At 37.7% G+C, this 16,519-nt stretch overlaps 3 protein-coding genes across 4 annotated transcripts in view; all 3 read right to left on the reverse strand.

Moving 5' to 3' along the window:
* Positions 1-16,519, reverse strand: part of hspb6 (heat shock protein family B (small) member 6) — a 138,728-nt gene that overhangs the window by 35,185 nt on the left and 87,024 nt on the right. The window lies entirely within an intron of this gene.
* On the reverse strand, positions 31-6,796 carry zbtb32 (zinc finger and BTB domain containing 32). Its single transcript, XM_087812986.1, has 5 exons — positions 6,757-6,796; positions 5,232-6,103; positions 3,562-3,650; positions 2,010-2,180; positions 31-260 (listed from the first exon to the last, which is right to left on the reverse strand). Exons 2-5 carry the CDS (start codon positions 6,077-6,079, stop codon positions 31-33), a joined length of 1,338 nt encoding a protein of 445 aa, XP_087669112.1. The 5' UTR covers positions 6,080-6,103; positions 6,757-6,796.
* Positions 11,322-16,519, reverse strand: part of aplp1 (amyloid beta precursor like protein 1) — a 48,025-nt gene continuing 42,827 nt past the window's right edge. The window contains exons 14-17 of one of the 2 annotated variants that reach the window (XM_087812970.1): positions 15,183-15,247; positions 15,058-15,123; positions 14,813-14,956; positions 11,322-13,380 (exon numbers count right to left, since the gene is read on the reverse strand). In XM_087812970.1, the coding sequence (XP_087669096.1) occupies positions 13,282-13,380; positions 14,813-14,956; positions 15,058-15,123; positions 15,183-15,247 (374 nt within the window). In that variant the 3' untranslated portion in view covers positions 11,322-13,281. Of the gene's footprint in view, positions 13,384-14,812; positions 14,957-15,057; positions 15,124-15,182; positions 15,248-16,519 lie in introns of both variants that reach the window. The other variant, XM_087812969.1, reaches the window with a different exon arrangement.

Raw genomic sequence — 16,519 nt, forward strand, 5'->3', positions numbered from 1 at the left:
GAGGAGGGTGAAGAGGAAGCATCTGAGGGCTCAGTGGTGGGACGAGAACAGATATGTGCTGCTGATGCTCCAGTCCGGGGGGAAGTCCTGGACGGCGTGGCTCTTGACGTGTCGCTGCATGGCCACCAGGCTGCTGCAGAACTCCAGGCAGGCCGTGCAGCGATACGGCGCCGCTCCTCCGTGGGTCCTCAGGTGCTTGATCATGGCCGAGTAGTCCCGGGACCGGTGGCCGCAGAGACGGCACTGGAAGGGTTTCTCCCCTGGAGGGTGAATCGAACGTGGGTTTAGAAGTGGAAAATATTGATGAATGAAAAGTGTTCAAACTTATAAAGGACATTACAAAATGACCAAAAAAAACTATTAAAAAGTGTGAAAAAGGGTAAAAAAAAGAGAGGAAAACTAACCCTTTTCTTATCTATTAATAATTCTATGGTTCTCTTGTAATATCCTAGTACACTCTGGCTCAGGAACATCTTGTGATAAGTCAGTTGTAGCCAAAGAGACTTAAAAGTAGTTTTAAATAAGTTGAATATTAATAAATTGTTTTAAGGATAATTATACAAATGGAAAATTGTTTCTCATTTCGTTATTTGGAACATAAAGTTGTAATAAAAGATCATTTCAAAAGAAATGAAGGTAAATATAATCACTTAAAACGTTGGTGGTTTAAAGATATTTACTGAATTATAATAATTATAATGTACAATCATTTTTTAACTCGTATGGAGTAAAACATATTTAAACAATTACCCGAAGGAGACCTCCTGAGGGATCAATGAAGTTTTATCTTACCTTACCTTAAAAAAAAGTATAATGAATGTAAATTCAAGCAAGTGGACACAAATATCAACCCTTAAACAGTGGTGGTTTAAAATAAGCTAATTAATATTAACACTTATAATATAATATAATATAAATAATATAATACATTTTAATTTTATAATATTTATAATAATAATTTTAATTATAATAATCATGATGGAAAATTATTTTAACTCGTTATTTAAAACAAAAATGGACTAAACAAAAGTTAATATAAATTAATAATACAGCTGAAAAAAAAGAGTTCATGTATTATTTCAAGTTCATTAGCAAAAGATGACGCTAACCGTTAGCATCAACGATTCCAAGCGGACGCTAGCTAGTAGCTACACAGGCTAACTGTCATCGAAAGCTAAAAGCTAAAAATCACCCCCGAAAAATGGTATAAGTTTTATTGACGGTGAGTGATCGTTTGCTTTAAGATTTGGATGCTGTACTATTTCTAAAATGTTTCGTTAATCGTGGAGTAAGTTATTAAAACGATAAAAACTAAAATGCTAACTAGCAGGGTCACAAAAAACTCGCTAGCTGTACTTGCTAACAATTAGCAACAATTCTTTAAAGCCTTAATATTGACCTATTGACCAGCAGATTAATTGTTATCTAAACCTATTAACTAGCAGTTTAATTGGTTTAATTTAGTTATATATAAACTAAATAAAGTTATCAAGCAACATATATAATCCATACAATTCAAAAATATATTAACTGTTAATGTGTTTCGATTTATTTTGCTTAAAATGTTCAAGAAATTAGATTAATGAGTATAAATTCTATAATCTAAAGATTAGATAAAGGTGTATTTTGGTTGTTGTTTTGATGGAAACAAGTGTTTTAATATTCAAATAATATCTATATTGGATGGAGAAAAAACATTTATTATTAATTTACAATACAATATTAATACACAATACATACATACATACATACATATGTTATATGTATAATAGTAATAGTAACACAATATTTAAGACGTTTTTATTTGTTCAGGCTTTTCCTTGAGTTTCTGGAACTCCTGTTGTGTTATCAGTTTTATCTTGACCTTTAAAGTATATACTTTATTGAATATTGTTTTGATTGTTTAAGCGTTTTGTGACCCTGGTCTGGAAAAGCGCTATATAAATAAAAATGACTTACTTACTTACTTACAATATAAAGAAGAAGAATAAATCCATGATGATTCCCACCTGTGTGAATGCGGTGGTGTGTGTCCAGTTGATGCTTGAGGCTGAACGTCTTGGGACAGTGTTGACACTGGTGTGGTTTCACTCCACTGGGATCTTGTTGTTGCTTCTCCGATGCTCTTCTCTGCCTCTGTTTTATCCTTCGACATAAGGTGCACTCAGGTGAACCTCCACCTGTGGGAGAGGAACATATCTTATATATATCCATTTAAACCCTTAAATCAAAATATTACTGAGGATTATATCAACGTTTTATCGCGATCTTTAGACTCATCGGTGGAATAAATAATATGGATTATGCTCTGATCCAACCGTACTATTCTTGTCATGAATATTGCAGTTATTTTGTTATTATATTCATTCATTTTCTACCGCTTTATCCCTTACCGTACAATTTTGTTTTTTATTACTTCATTTATTAATTTAAATGGAATTTTATGATGAATGAATGAGTTTTTATATATTAAATTGTCGCTATAATATTGACAGAATGACACATAAAGTTTGATATTTTAATTCATTCATTCATTCATTCATTCATTTTCTACCGCTTTATCCCTTACCGGGGTCGCGGTAGACTGGAGTCGATCCCAGTATCACAGGGCGAGAGGGTAGGGGACACCCTGGACAGAACAGCAGTCTGTCACAGGGGAACACAAAGACAGACAACCGTTCACACACACACTCATACCTATGGGCAATTTCCCAAAGTTCTCGATCAACCTCTGTATGGTTTTTTTTGGACCGTGGGAGGAAACCGGAGTGTCCGGAGTAAACCCAGGGCTTTATAATTTACTTTTTATATGTCAACGATAATGTAGAAGTCTATGATTATTATTATTATTTTTAATTTGATTCATCTTATCTTGAAAAAAATAACCTCTTTGACAATATTGAGTCATAGTTGTTTTACAATTTTGATTAACATGTTAAAAAAAAGCTAGAAAATAATAAAAAGTTAACGACACAAAAACATTAATATATTAGGATTAAATCTCATTTGATCGGTTTGCTTGATTGTAATGAAATTCAATTGATAATTTTAAAATAACGTGACAGTAGATTGTCTTACACAAACCCAACAGCTCTTCCTGTTGTACATTTCTTTTTTTTTTTAAATGTGAAAGCAGTGCCTGTATAGACAGGATGCTGATATAGGAAGGAACACTGTAGACGGAGGAAATTTAAAAAAGAACCGCAACAATTTATTCACTGCTCAGCCCACGACCACCTGTCCTGCTGTCGACAGATTTCCTGTCGAAATATTTCCATCCACACTAGATCGCCCTTTGTTTCGATGACGATCAACAGCAAATAACTAGTGTTTCCTTTTTTTTTCAGATTTGTTGTTTTTCACACAAGGAGCGTGCATGTGAGCGTGCACGTGTGAAACCACGAGCACATACAGTACGTGTACGGATCGACCGCATCGCTGCTCCTGCTGCACCCTGATCTCATGCCTCGACTCTTCAGCACTTTCCATCGTGTTTTCCACGGGTAATGGAAACGACGAGTGATTCACGTTTTCTCTCGTACGCAGCGTCGCCGTGGTTACCTGCGAAGGATGCCCCTGCAGAAGGAGGGTCTCCACAGCGAGGGCACTCTTTGACTCCCCTGCGAGGCTGGGCTTCCTCCCTGTGAGTGCTTTAAAGACATAAGAAGCATGATTGGCAGACGAACTTGAGACTCTACTGTCGTGGGTTTGGGGGTTTTTACAAAAGATGCAGGAGAGATCGAGGGGCGTCCCCTTGACACTTGTATTCTATGGTGTATTGTCGACTTAATCATCGATTACATTTTTATTCAGAGTGACAAAGTTCCTGTATCAGGTTCTTGACAAAAAAGTTATTTTTTAATCATTATTATATTTTAAATATTAGTTTGAAAGCAAACAATAATTGTAGTAAGTTTTATAAATGTGTTTTTTTTTTTTAAATAAAATAATTATTTTCTATTGTATTTTCAAATAAGATTGTAAGGACATGAATTTAATCTGTTTATTTCTTTGTCCTTAAAACAGACAGAGAGAGAAAGTTCTTGTCGGACTTTCCTTGAAAAAAAAAAAGTATAAAACGACGAAAAAAAAGTCAGAAAACTGAAAAAAAAAACATTCATTTTCATAATTCATTCCCATTTAACATGATGTGTTGATCGGGGAAGAAAAAGTACTTGTTAATTTTTTATTATTTATTTATTATTTTATTATTATTATTATTATTTTATTATTATTTGATTATTTAATTTTTTTTAATTTTTTTTATCGTTAGTATTGTCAGGAGTAACTTTCAAGTATAAAAATGTCTTTAGTTGTTTTTGAAATGTCATGTTTTTCTCTGTTTTGTATGAGACGTTGAATACGTTATACGTATAATTTTTGCTACTTTTAACCTTTTAAACACCTTGACAGTTCTTGTCAAAAGTTCCTCGCAAAAAAAACCCCCATAAAAATTAAAAGAAAATTGTAATCTGCTTCTTCAAGTTCATTATTATTACCATTAAAGTAATATTATACTTGTAATAATTAAGAGTGTCGTAATTGTAGTTTTTTTTTCTTCTCTTAAACATTTTATTTGCGTTTTTTTCATGTTCATTATTTTTTTCTACTGAACCTATTTAGCTGATTCTAGGTTTAATTAATTATTTAGTATTATATATGATAAAATGTTTCTTATTATAGTAATTATTATTATTATTATTTTATTGTCTTAGATGAACCCAGAGTTCTGAAAATTAAAAACATTTTTCTTTATTTTTCTTGGAAACCGTTTGGCAAACTTCGTTTTTTTTTTTTCCAAGTTAGATTGTGAGAACAAAATAGTAATTTATTAAAAACACTTCCTGTCCTTGTTACAGTGAAAGTCTTCAGTCAGAGGACCTGAACCTCTAATGACCAGCGTGGGCGACGTATGGTTAACAAGGTGAAGGTCTGTTGACGCACTCGAACACCCCAGCAGCAGTGAGTCAGGAGCTTCAGGGGAACATTTATGTTCCTTGTGACTCAAAGAGGAACCAAAAACAAGGTATGACAAAATGTTAAACAGGTACTTGAGGGTGTACTTTGTGAATTCTCTCAAAAGAATTGAATTATCTCAGTGGTACAGCAGGTGGAAATAGCTTCGTTGACAAGAGCTCATTCTGCGCTATTGAGAGTGACTCATCCTCAAATGATCCACGGATCCAGATGGTCATTTTCCATATCATGATCAATATTCAAGAGAGTCTCACCTGAGCTCATCGTTCTGGTCGGTCCCGGTCGTCGATCCTCGCCTGGGTCTCTCCCTCGTCAGTAGACGTTGCTTCAGGGACCTGCCCGTCGAGGGGGTACCCTGAGGGTCCGGAGCGTGATGCGACCCGAATCTAGAGCCTTGTTGAGCCGACGGACGGAAGTAGGGGGTGAGCAAGTGGAAGGACGAGGGGAGCGTGACGGGGTGGACCACCGGGGTCATGTTGGGGGTCGGCAGAGGACAACTGGCCACCAAGCCGGAGTAGTTCTGTGTCATCTGCCTGAGGGTGCTCATGGAGTTCCAGGTGCCTGGAGACAAGGTCCAGGCGGGTCCGAAGTAGGACGGAGCCACGACTCTCTCTTGCGACGAGTCTTTCGGTTTTTCCGAAGAGAATACGTGTCTCGTCTTTTCCTGCATGGATGTATCGTCTGGACCGGCATCTTCTTCTCTGTCATGGACTTCCCTCTGGTCCCCCTCAGGTCCGTGGCGCTGCAGGTCCAGGTGGCCGCAGCACTGGTCCAGCAGCTGCGGCATCTCCAGGTGATGGGCGGCCCTCAGCAGCAGGCGCAGGTCGGCCGGCGACACCTCCACCTCCCGGCTGTAGGCGAAGTCCAGCACTTGCTGGAAGGTGCGGGAGGAGACGTAGTCGACGGAGCACAGGAAGGGGTCGGAGTCGCCGAGGGCCAGCTGCCGGGCCAACACCCGGCTGGCACAGGCCAGCACCAGGCGGTGGGCCTCGAACTTCTGACCTTTGACCGAGATGACGGCGTCGCACATGGACCCGGCGCGACGCAGGAGGCTGGCCTGACCCAGGAAGTGGCCGTAGTTGACGTTGCTTATACGGATCATTATGACATTTCAATCTCCTCCGATCTGAAAGTGTTATACAAAGGTAAGTCATTATTCATGAAAAAATACATATTGTTAAAGTCATTTAAGTTTTATTTATCAAATTTGACCACAATGTAAAAATGTTTTTTTTTCCCTCCTCGACAATTTAACAAACTCTTTGAAGAATTCAAACCTGTTGATTGATACGATTCATTTTCTTATTTTTGTCAGCGTTTAAACTTAACTTAAAAGATGTAAAAGAGTTCAAATAATTATTTATTCATTTTATTTTGTACTTTTTAGTTACACAAATGTTAACATGAATGGTAAACCTCCCAGGTTAGCTAGTTTGTAACAGTGTTATTACATAATATTGGCTTCGTTTTAAACGATCGATCATCAAATCTCAAATACAAAAATGAATATAATATAAAACTGAGGAAAATTTAAACGACAGTGAATTTTTTTAAACAAATATTTATTACGTGTTAGTAGTAAAGATGAAATAATCTGCTCTATAAAAAAATACAACTGGGTCACAAAACAAAAGGACAAAATTCATATTCTGGGGAAATATTTAAGAATTTTGTGTCCTGCGTAATTTGAACGTCTTAAAAAGCGCTCGTCTAAGATGCGAGGATGTGCGTCTTAATCGATATCTATTCATCGATCAATATGTCCAAGTATCAACTCACCTCTGATATTGTCTACTGAAGGTGATGCGGCGTCATTGTCTGCTGAAGTGATTTGAGTGAAGATCAGGCAATTTCCTCCTCTGTCGGTTTGATCTCTCCTCCTCCTCATCGTCACTTCACCGGTGTGTAGGTTTGCTTTTACGCTTTAAATTGACATCAAGAGTCACTGGAACATGTTTTTCTCATTCACTTCATCGGCCGTACGTCGTTGACAGAAATGTCAGAGATTTAAAGGAAATAATTGCACATTCGTTCATTATTTCCATCGTGTTTTGGTCAGTTTTATTGAGGCTGCTTTTCTCTGTACAAACCACATCAAAGATATTTATCTGTGACAGGAAACGTGTACAAGAACGCTGTACCAATATCTAGTACATTTTGTTTCTTACTTGAAACATCTGGATGAACTGAAGTTGTCCTTTACAAGAGAAACATTTATCTCCAGTTGATGAAGAATTATGACAAACTTTATTATTAGAACAAATTAAACATGTGAACCTTGAATATGATCGATATATTTAAACAAGATCAATAAAGTTTTACCTCACCTATATACTAACCTTACGCATTGACGACCAGAACTTGATATAAAGGACTTTTAGTTGAAATATGCAGTTTTGGAATATAATAAATAATAAAAAAAATCTTAAGACGTTTCTATTTGTTCAGGCTTTTCCTTGATTTTCTGGAACTCCTGTTGTGTTATCAGTATTATCTTGATCTTTAAAGTATATACTTTATTGAATATTGTTTTGATTGTTTAAGCGCTTTGTGACCCTGGTCTGGAAAAGCGCTGTATAAATAAAAATGACTTACTTACTTACTTACATACATATCAACAAAGGCTACTATTTAAAGGTGTTGTTAATACAAATAAATATAAAACTGTAACAAAGATTATGCAAAATGTCATCCTCAACATCTGAATTGTTCCCCCACCTGCGTGTGTGAAGACCCACCAGACAAATTGTCACCTTGCTAGTGTTAACCACATGCAAACTGTGATCACACCGAAAAAAAGACGGTGTGAAAAAGAGCGAAAAGGGGCTCGTTTAGAAAACTCTTTTCACGGCACGTAGTCGACAACAAGCTTTGTCTTGTTGAGCTGATGAAAAGACAAATGTAGACATTAAGAGCGTCTGCTCTTCCACGTCCATCTGGTCTTGATGCTCTCTTGACTCCCACGGGAGTGATATCGTGAATGTTACCGGTTTCAGGTGGTTTCTAAATCTGTGACATACGAAAACATATTAGAAACATTCAGGATTGTAGGCGTAAAAGACTCATCATTCACCGGGAATATGAAGATACTCTATGACACTCTTGTGGTCAGGAATATCTGGGTTAATGTATTATTTGGGTTATTATTATGGTTATTTCTAAAGCGCCTTTCTAGACCAGGGTCTCAAAGCGCTTTAACAATCAAAACAATACACAGTTAAACTATATACTTTAAAAGATCAGGACATATTTGACAAACGAAATGAAACTTGAAGGAGTCAGTAGATCATCAAACACAGATGTTTCTTGAAGGAGTCAGTAGATCATCAAACACAGATGTTTCTTGAAGGAGTCAGTAGATCATCAAACACAGATGTTTCTTGAAGGAGTCAGTAGATCATCAAACACAGAGATGTTTCGTGAAGGAGTCAGTAGATCATCAAACACAGATGTTACTTGAAGGAGTCAGTAGATCATCAAACACAGATGTTTCTTGAAGGAGTCAGTAGATCATCAAACACAGATGTTTCTTGAAGGAGTCAGTAGATCATCAAACACAGATGTTACTTGAAGGAGTCAGTAGATCATCAAACACAGATGTTTCTTGAAGGAGTCAGTAGATCATCAAACACAGATGTTTCTTGAAGGAGTCAGTAGATCATCAAACACAGATGTTTCTTGAAGGAGTCAGTAGATCATCAAACACAGAGATGTTTCGTGAAGGAGTCAGTAGATCATCAAACACAGATGTTACTTGAAGGAGTCAGTAGATCATCAAACACAGATGTTTCTTGAAGGAGTCAGTAGATCATCAAACACAGATGTTTCTTGAAGGAGTCAGTAGATCATCAAACACAGATGTTACTTGAAGGAGTCAGTAGATCATCAAACACAGATGTTTCTTGAAGGAGTCAGTAGATCATCAAACACAGATGTTTCTTGAAGGAGTCAGTAGATCATCAAACACAGATGTTTCTTGAAGGAGTCAGTAGATCATCAAACACAGAGATGGTTCCAAAGCTTAGGAGCAACAGTCTGGAAGGATTTCTCTCCTCTGGTCCGGAAGTTCAGGAACCATCAGTAGATTCTGATCCACAGACCTCAGAGCCCGAGCTGGGGTGTAAGTCTGGATCAGATCACTGATGGAAGGTCTGACCATGAATAGATCTGAAAGTAAGAACCATCATTTTAAAATGATCCTGAAAGAAACTGGCAGCCAGTGAAGAGTTTTAAGGATCGGAGAAATGTGAGTTCTTCTACGGGAGCGGGTCAAAATCCTTGCTGAAGTAATAGTTATCCAATGTATAAAAAAAATATTGTCTGCGAAGGACAATTGTCATTCAAGTTTCTAAACATCCTTTTTGATTGCAAAAATACATGTAAATACATAAAACATGCCATTCCTTAAAGTAGCACTCTGGATGATTGAACCTATTCATGTTCCTGGCCCCCCTCCCTGAACTGGTGTTATTGAGAAAACGCTGTCATCGCTCATGTATTTGTTTATATGATGAGAGAAAGGCTCTTGTTTGGTTCTATTTTTTATCTTCCTGGAAACTTCATGAAATGATTCAGTACTTTAGCCATATGGAAATGAACGCAATCCCCCATCTTGACTGTAAAACAGTTTGGTGGTCACGTGGTTGTTGGTTGTGTCGCCCTGTGAACCTTTGAAAAATAGGAGCTGCTTTTGTGAGTTCATTAATTGATGGATGTGACAAAGGTGTGTGTTTGACCCTGGGATGCTGGGACAATAGAATCTGACAATTTAATCTCATTGAATTATTATGGAAAACCTAAATGTCATCCGTTGCCAGTAATATCAGGACTTACACCCCCCACCATACCTGATCTGCTACTTTCAGTTCAACACCCTGTCCAACACTGACTCAGTGACTCTTCTGGTGGAGTATGAAGACCACAGTGGGGGGATCTTGGGGGGTAAATTCAGAGGAAACACTATCAGGATGAGTGATCGTTGCAGCAGGTGGTGATGAACTACCTCTGTACACCGACACATTCTTCGTACGTCGTTCTGGCTTCTCAAGACTACGAGCCACTCATGTGGTTTGGAAGAACTGGTGCATGGCTCACAGCAGGGGCTCGTCACTTCTCTGTAAATCTGTGGGTGAAATGAAACTACAGTCCTGCCGGTGTGTCTGGGAACTGTGTCACTGCAATATCTAACCCCTCCAGCGTCAGACCGCATCATATTTGAACTTGTGATGGCTTTTATTACACTTGCTTTTCATTTGACTTAAAATCTTGACTTTCTTCACGAACCTCCCGGTTCTACGTGGATAGATTTACAGTCGAGATACATGGTGGATATTTACCAGAGTAGTCCATCACCTGAGGTTTCTGAAAGTTCACGTAAAGCCCTCTGGAGCCGGATGAAAGTCCTTCAGAGATATTGGAAATCTTCCCACACTCTTAAGCTCACACCTTTCTAGGTAAACTCCCTCAAACTCCCTCTGGAATTGGTCTTCATTCAATCGTTATTCCGTTCATGTTACAACTGTCCATCTTAAATCCTCTTCAAGTGCTTGAGAACAAACTCCCCGTCGACGTTCTGCCTGGTATTCCGGGCTCATCCACGGTCTATCAACGCTTTCCCTTTTTAATTGTAGATGGAATAGACTCTGGTCAGGTATCCTGGACTGTACGAGTTGATAGGAATTGTTAAGGTATTTTGGGGGGGATTGGTTTGGCAAAGTGCAGAAAGGGCCTCACCAGGTGGGAAAGAAAGTTGCAATGGGTGCTATAGACTGTCAAAGTGAGGTGACTTTGCTGAAAGTTCTTCTGGTGTGTCCAAGGAAACAGTACTGCTACTGGTGTCTCACGTTTTGGGTCGATCACTGTTCTTGTGACCTTGAGGACATGATGCTTGAGTTTGAGTTTGTGTTCTGGACTTGCCGGTGGATTCGGGAAGGTTTTAAAAGAACCATGGATCACTTGTATGGCTTCTAACTGCTGCTGCTCGTCGCAATGGAAACGTTGCCATCGATCTACTACTACTGTTGTTCTAAAGTTCAAAATATGTCGTATCCATGAGCCAAGAAGACAATTCCTGGATCATGAAACTTTGTATATTGATTTGTTTACATTTGTCTTTTTCATAAAGTCATGTGAAATGAGCCCCTCGGAGGAGCTATGCACAGTCTCAGTGCTTTTTCTATTTCATCTTGAATTCTTAGCTCTCGTACACACATTATTTAATGTCACAATCTGGTTTAAAATGAGATATACTTCAGTAATGTCAGGTAGAAAACATCGTTTTTCTCTTAACCCTGCACATGAGAATGTAACTGTAGTTGTTATTGAAAGGAGAGAAGACACGTCAGTAATGGGTCACTCGTTTTTATTACACATTTTAATTGGTGGACCAGTTTTTGCTCAAATCGCTTGCAAACACATTTACACAACAGAGAACAATTTGCCGAATCGGAAATAGCTATTTTTTTTTCTTCGGAGCATGTCTTTTTGGTCAAAGGAAAGAAAGGACAGCTCTCTGTGTAACACTACGGTAAATTTCAAGCGACCTGTACACGAATGCGTCGAATCTACTTGTGCTTAACGCTTGACCAATTCAGCCGCTTCACATTTCTAAACGTTTTTTTTACCGCGACATGTTACTCACACGATCTTACATCCAGTGTGAACAGCATGACCCTTGATCCAACAGATTATCATGTATAAATTAAAAAATACAGAATAATTACATCCAGAACACAGCATTGTAAAAGGCAATAATGCAGCAATTAAAATCTTCAAAAACATCGTATATATATTTTTTAACCGGGCTCGAGGAGGGACCAACAAAGAATTCAGTTCAACGGAGGACGAACGTACAAATGTGAGTAACTACGGTTCACGACCTTTTTTTTTCTACGTCTGCTAGATGCTGGTAGGAAAAACCTTCAGTGGTTTTTTGGGAAAACACAGGCAAGCTTTTTTTTTTCTCATCTATGGGTTTTTTTTGTCTTTAGAAGTATCATGTCGGGATCGAACAGTGAACATACATCGTCGTGGCTGTACAAATTATACGACGACTGTGCAACCGAGGGATGGTTCGACTAATGATATCGTTGAGTAGAAACTAAAAAAACGATGATTCGTCGCTCTATAAAAAGAAAGCACGTCTGACCCTATTTCGTCGATTAAATTGAAGCTTGGAAATCAAACGAAGCACGAGATAAATAGGACAACCCCAGGCCGGGGGGGGGCGGGGCGCGGGTCGGGGGGGGGTGCTGATCGTAGATATGACAAACTACAGTGAGTCAGTGATGAGCTACAACTCAGGAACTATGAAGTACCCACATTCAGTATTGTTCAGTCTACAACAGGATGTTTCACAACTGTCACGCCTCTCTGTGTGTGTGTGTGTGTGTGTGTGTGTGTGTGTGTGTGTGTGTGTGTGTGTTGGATTGAATGGCTGCTGGATGTGTTCTCTACTCCTACCGAGGCTACGAGGGGGAACAATGTGCCACCGACTCAACAGAAAAGAAAATGTAATCTCGACGTCTATCTTAAGTACATTCAGAAAGAAGTTACTGTGTCGTTTTCTTGTGCTGGTTTTTACAACAGTCCGTTTTCAATCAGCCATGTTAGGAAAAAATGTTTCTCCCTCTCGTTACAGCACATTTTTTTGTCTTTTTTTTTTCTCAAACGTGTTAATTCCACGGATGCAAATTAATCATAGAAATGTCTACATCTAGAGGAACCTCTCGGGTTATTTACAGTGTCCTGCAGGGCGAGGGGGGGGGGGGGGGGGGGGGCGGTGACACCTCAAAGAAAGCCATGACGGGAACAACACAAATAAATACAGCGGTTTCATACACCAAATGTCATGCTTTCGCTAGGTATACTGTTTTACAGTTATTTTGGTAGCTGTATAAATGATAATATTTGGTATATTTTTGAAGAATTCCAATGATTCTCGTCGGTACCACCAGCACATGATTGATGTGGTCGATTAAAGCGTCTTATCTACTCGCTCGTCTCACACAGAATCGTCATCTAAGTGCAGAAATCAAAAAACTACCAAGCGCCGCAGGTTCTCATGAGATGCGATAGGTCATGCCACTGGGTTCAGGAACACCAAAGTCCTGGAGTTTCTACCTACGACATATTTAGGGACTTTTGCGTCGTTTGTTCGTGTTGCTTAAATTTGTTGTTGGTCATTTACAATGTGGGAGGGGGGGGGGGGGGGGGTGAACTCGATCAGTTATCGATCGATACGCGACTCGGAGGGAAGAAAACTAGCGGTTCGGATTCATTCGTCGGGGGGGAAAGTAACTGGTCTCAGTTCATCTGCTCGAAGAATTTGTACGTTGGGTTCTCGTAGCCGTGGTTCTGCATTTTGTTGAGCTGTCGTTCTTCAGGCGTCAGCATGGGGTCGACCTGCTGCGCGACACACAAGGGCGGTGGTTATTACACACTAGTGACACACACACACACACACACACACAAGACCAAAGATAGAACGTAGCAAAATGTATATTTATATTTAAAAATATCACGAGTCAAACATTTGAGTCTTCAACTCAATGTGAATCATTTTAATGCAGATAAAATTAATTAAATTAATTTGATTTATTTTACATTTCTCTGCAAATATTATTACATCCATAGACGCTTTCCACACATATTTTGTGTTTAATGTGTTGTTTTTTTTAATTAATAATCTATTCATCTTTTGGAATTCAATAGTAAAAAAAAATATATATATATATATATATATATATTCATTATGGACTAAACACTCGACCAAAATCCACTTAAAGTCTTGGAATAAAAAATAATTAGTAATAATCTTTATATTTAAATAATTTTCTCCCAACGTTTCTACTTTTTTATCCTCTTCCGATGGCTGCTGTTTTTAAAAGTATTTTCATTATAATTCATTTATTTTTTCGTCAAAAATGATTTTTCACTGGAAATATTACAAATGTACATGAAGTTTAAATGTGTATCTTGTTAAAAAAAATTCCATCAATTTCTTTTACTCTTTTCAAACAACAACATACAAACACATAAAGGTTCACAATAAAGTCACAAACGAAAAATTAAAATACAAAACAAAAGATTTACAAAAAATAAAAGAAAACGTATATTAAAAATAAAATAAAATGAGGGTGAAATAACATTTACATGAATAGATTCAAGCCCCAGAATAGGATGTATCCATAACTTTTGTCCCAATTAACATAAAAAGGAAAATGAATGCTGTCCACTAGAACTATCTCAAGATACCTCTTGCTATCTTATCCTATTGCTCAGGTACTTCCATCCTGTGAGAAATGTCTTTATTAATAAGGAAATTACAATTATTATCAATGAATACTCTGTGTTTCTTTGGACAACCAACAGGGTACAAACCTAATAGGAAAAGTTTAGGTTCCAGATTTAATTTAATTCCCAACATTCCTTCGAGACTTAGTTGTACTTCTAGAGTATGTCTTTTCCAGTTCCACACTTGACACAAGCATCTGGGAAAGTACTGTTGAATGTATTAGGTTTGACTGGTGTCAAATAAGTACACATTAGCCAGTTATATTGCAATAATTTAAGGCGTGTGTTGACCGTTTGTGACTGATCTTGTTAACATTTAGTAAATATAAATAGATCATCTTGAAAACACATTACTTAGATGTGAAATGAATTGTCCGAAATATTATTTCTTCACTGCACTAATCTGAATACTACCCTAGGACATCGAGGACACCTGGTGGTGATTTAACATATTGCACCTCAAATATATGTTCAAGCTTAATTGTACCTTTAAAGTTAAAAAGTACTTTTAAAGGCCAAACTTGTGTGTTTGCGACCGTACCTCCACGATGCCGTGGCTGATGGTTCCGTAGGGCTTTCTGCGCACCAGCAGCAGACTGATCACCATCACCATGGCGATGGCCACGGCCACCACCAGCAGACCCACCATGGCGCCGCGGTTGAATGTCTCCAGGGCGTCGGGTTGCTGCCAAAGAGACGCCCGTGAGTTGAATATCACCCGATGAACTGTCGCTTCCTCGGTGTTTAACCATCATGCATCTGAAAATGTGTTTTGCACGCTCGTACCAGCTCGTCTCGTTCGATCTCCGCCGGCTTGTAGACGACCTGCTTGAGCTCCGCGGACGCGTTGATCTGAGCGGAGACAGAAAAACGTGAACGTAAAGTCGATCATTTAATTTATTATTATTTACCTTCTCCTCGTACTCGTAGGTGGGTCCTCGCTCTGACGTGGTGTAGTCGTACTCGTCCACAGGCACTGAAACACATCAGCGATGAATACTGATTATCACTATATATATATATATATATATATATATATATATATACTGTACCTTATTTATATTCAATTCAATTCCACGTTCATTCAAAAAAAAAAAAAAAAATTTAAAAGTCATATTTTATATTATAATGGTCTTTTTTATGGTTTATATTTCAATACAATAATTGGATTTTCATTCACTATTAACAATTAAACCTAATCTTCATGTTAAGAAAAACATAAACTTATCAGCATTTAATTAAAATTTTAGTGAAACACACGGTTTTTTTTACTGGTTAACAAATAGTGCAGAATTCTTATATTATTATTTTTAGACGTGGTTTGTATTTTATGAACAAAGTTAAATAATGATGGAAAGAACAAAAGATAAAAAAAAGGTTGAAAATCATCCATATCTTTTTTTTTTGTTGTCAAAATATATTTTTTCACTATATTGTATTCATAATTAACAACACTGTATACATTTGTATCTATTAACTGAGGATGAGAGGATACAGTCGACTCCAGCAGCTTTTGAAGCTGATGTTTGAAAATATTTGGTTTAAAAAAAAAGAAAAAAAAAGTAGTTACGACTTCGTTAAGAGTCATGTGGTCTGTAAATACTACAACACCAGAGTCAAGTACTGGACAATACTACACATATATATACTTGTTACTACACTATCACAACACCAGAGTCAAGTACTGGACAATACTACACATATATATACTTGTTACTACACTATCACAACACCAGAGTCAAGTACTGGACAATACTACACATATATATACTTGTTACTACACTATCACAACACCAGAGTCAAGTACTGGACAATACTACACATACATACTTGTTACTACACTATCTCAACACCAGAGTCAAGTACTGGACAATACTACACATATATATACTTGTTACTACACTATCACAACACCAGAGTCAAGTACTGGACAATACTACACATACATAATTGTTACTACAGTATCCCAACACCAGAGTCAAGTACTGGACAATACTACACATATATGTACTTGTTACTACACTATCACAACACCAGAGTCAAATACTGGACAATACTACACATACATACTTGTTACTACAGTATCCCAACACCAGAGTCAAGTACTGGACAATACTACACATATATATACTTTTTACTACACTATCACAACACCAGAGTCAAGTACTGGACAATACTACACATATATATACTTGTTACTACACTATCACAACACCAGAGTCAAGTACTGGACAATACTACACATATA

The sequence above is a fragment of the Callionymus lyra genome, chromosome 17 (genome assembly GCF_982586985.1).
Source record: "Callionymus lyra chromosome 17, fCalLyr1.hap1.1, whole genome shotgun sequence".
Taxonomy (NCBI): Eukaryota; Metazoa; Chordata; class Actinopteri; order Syngnathiformes; family Callionymidae; genus Callionymus; species Callionymus lyra.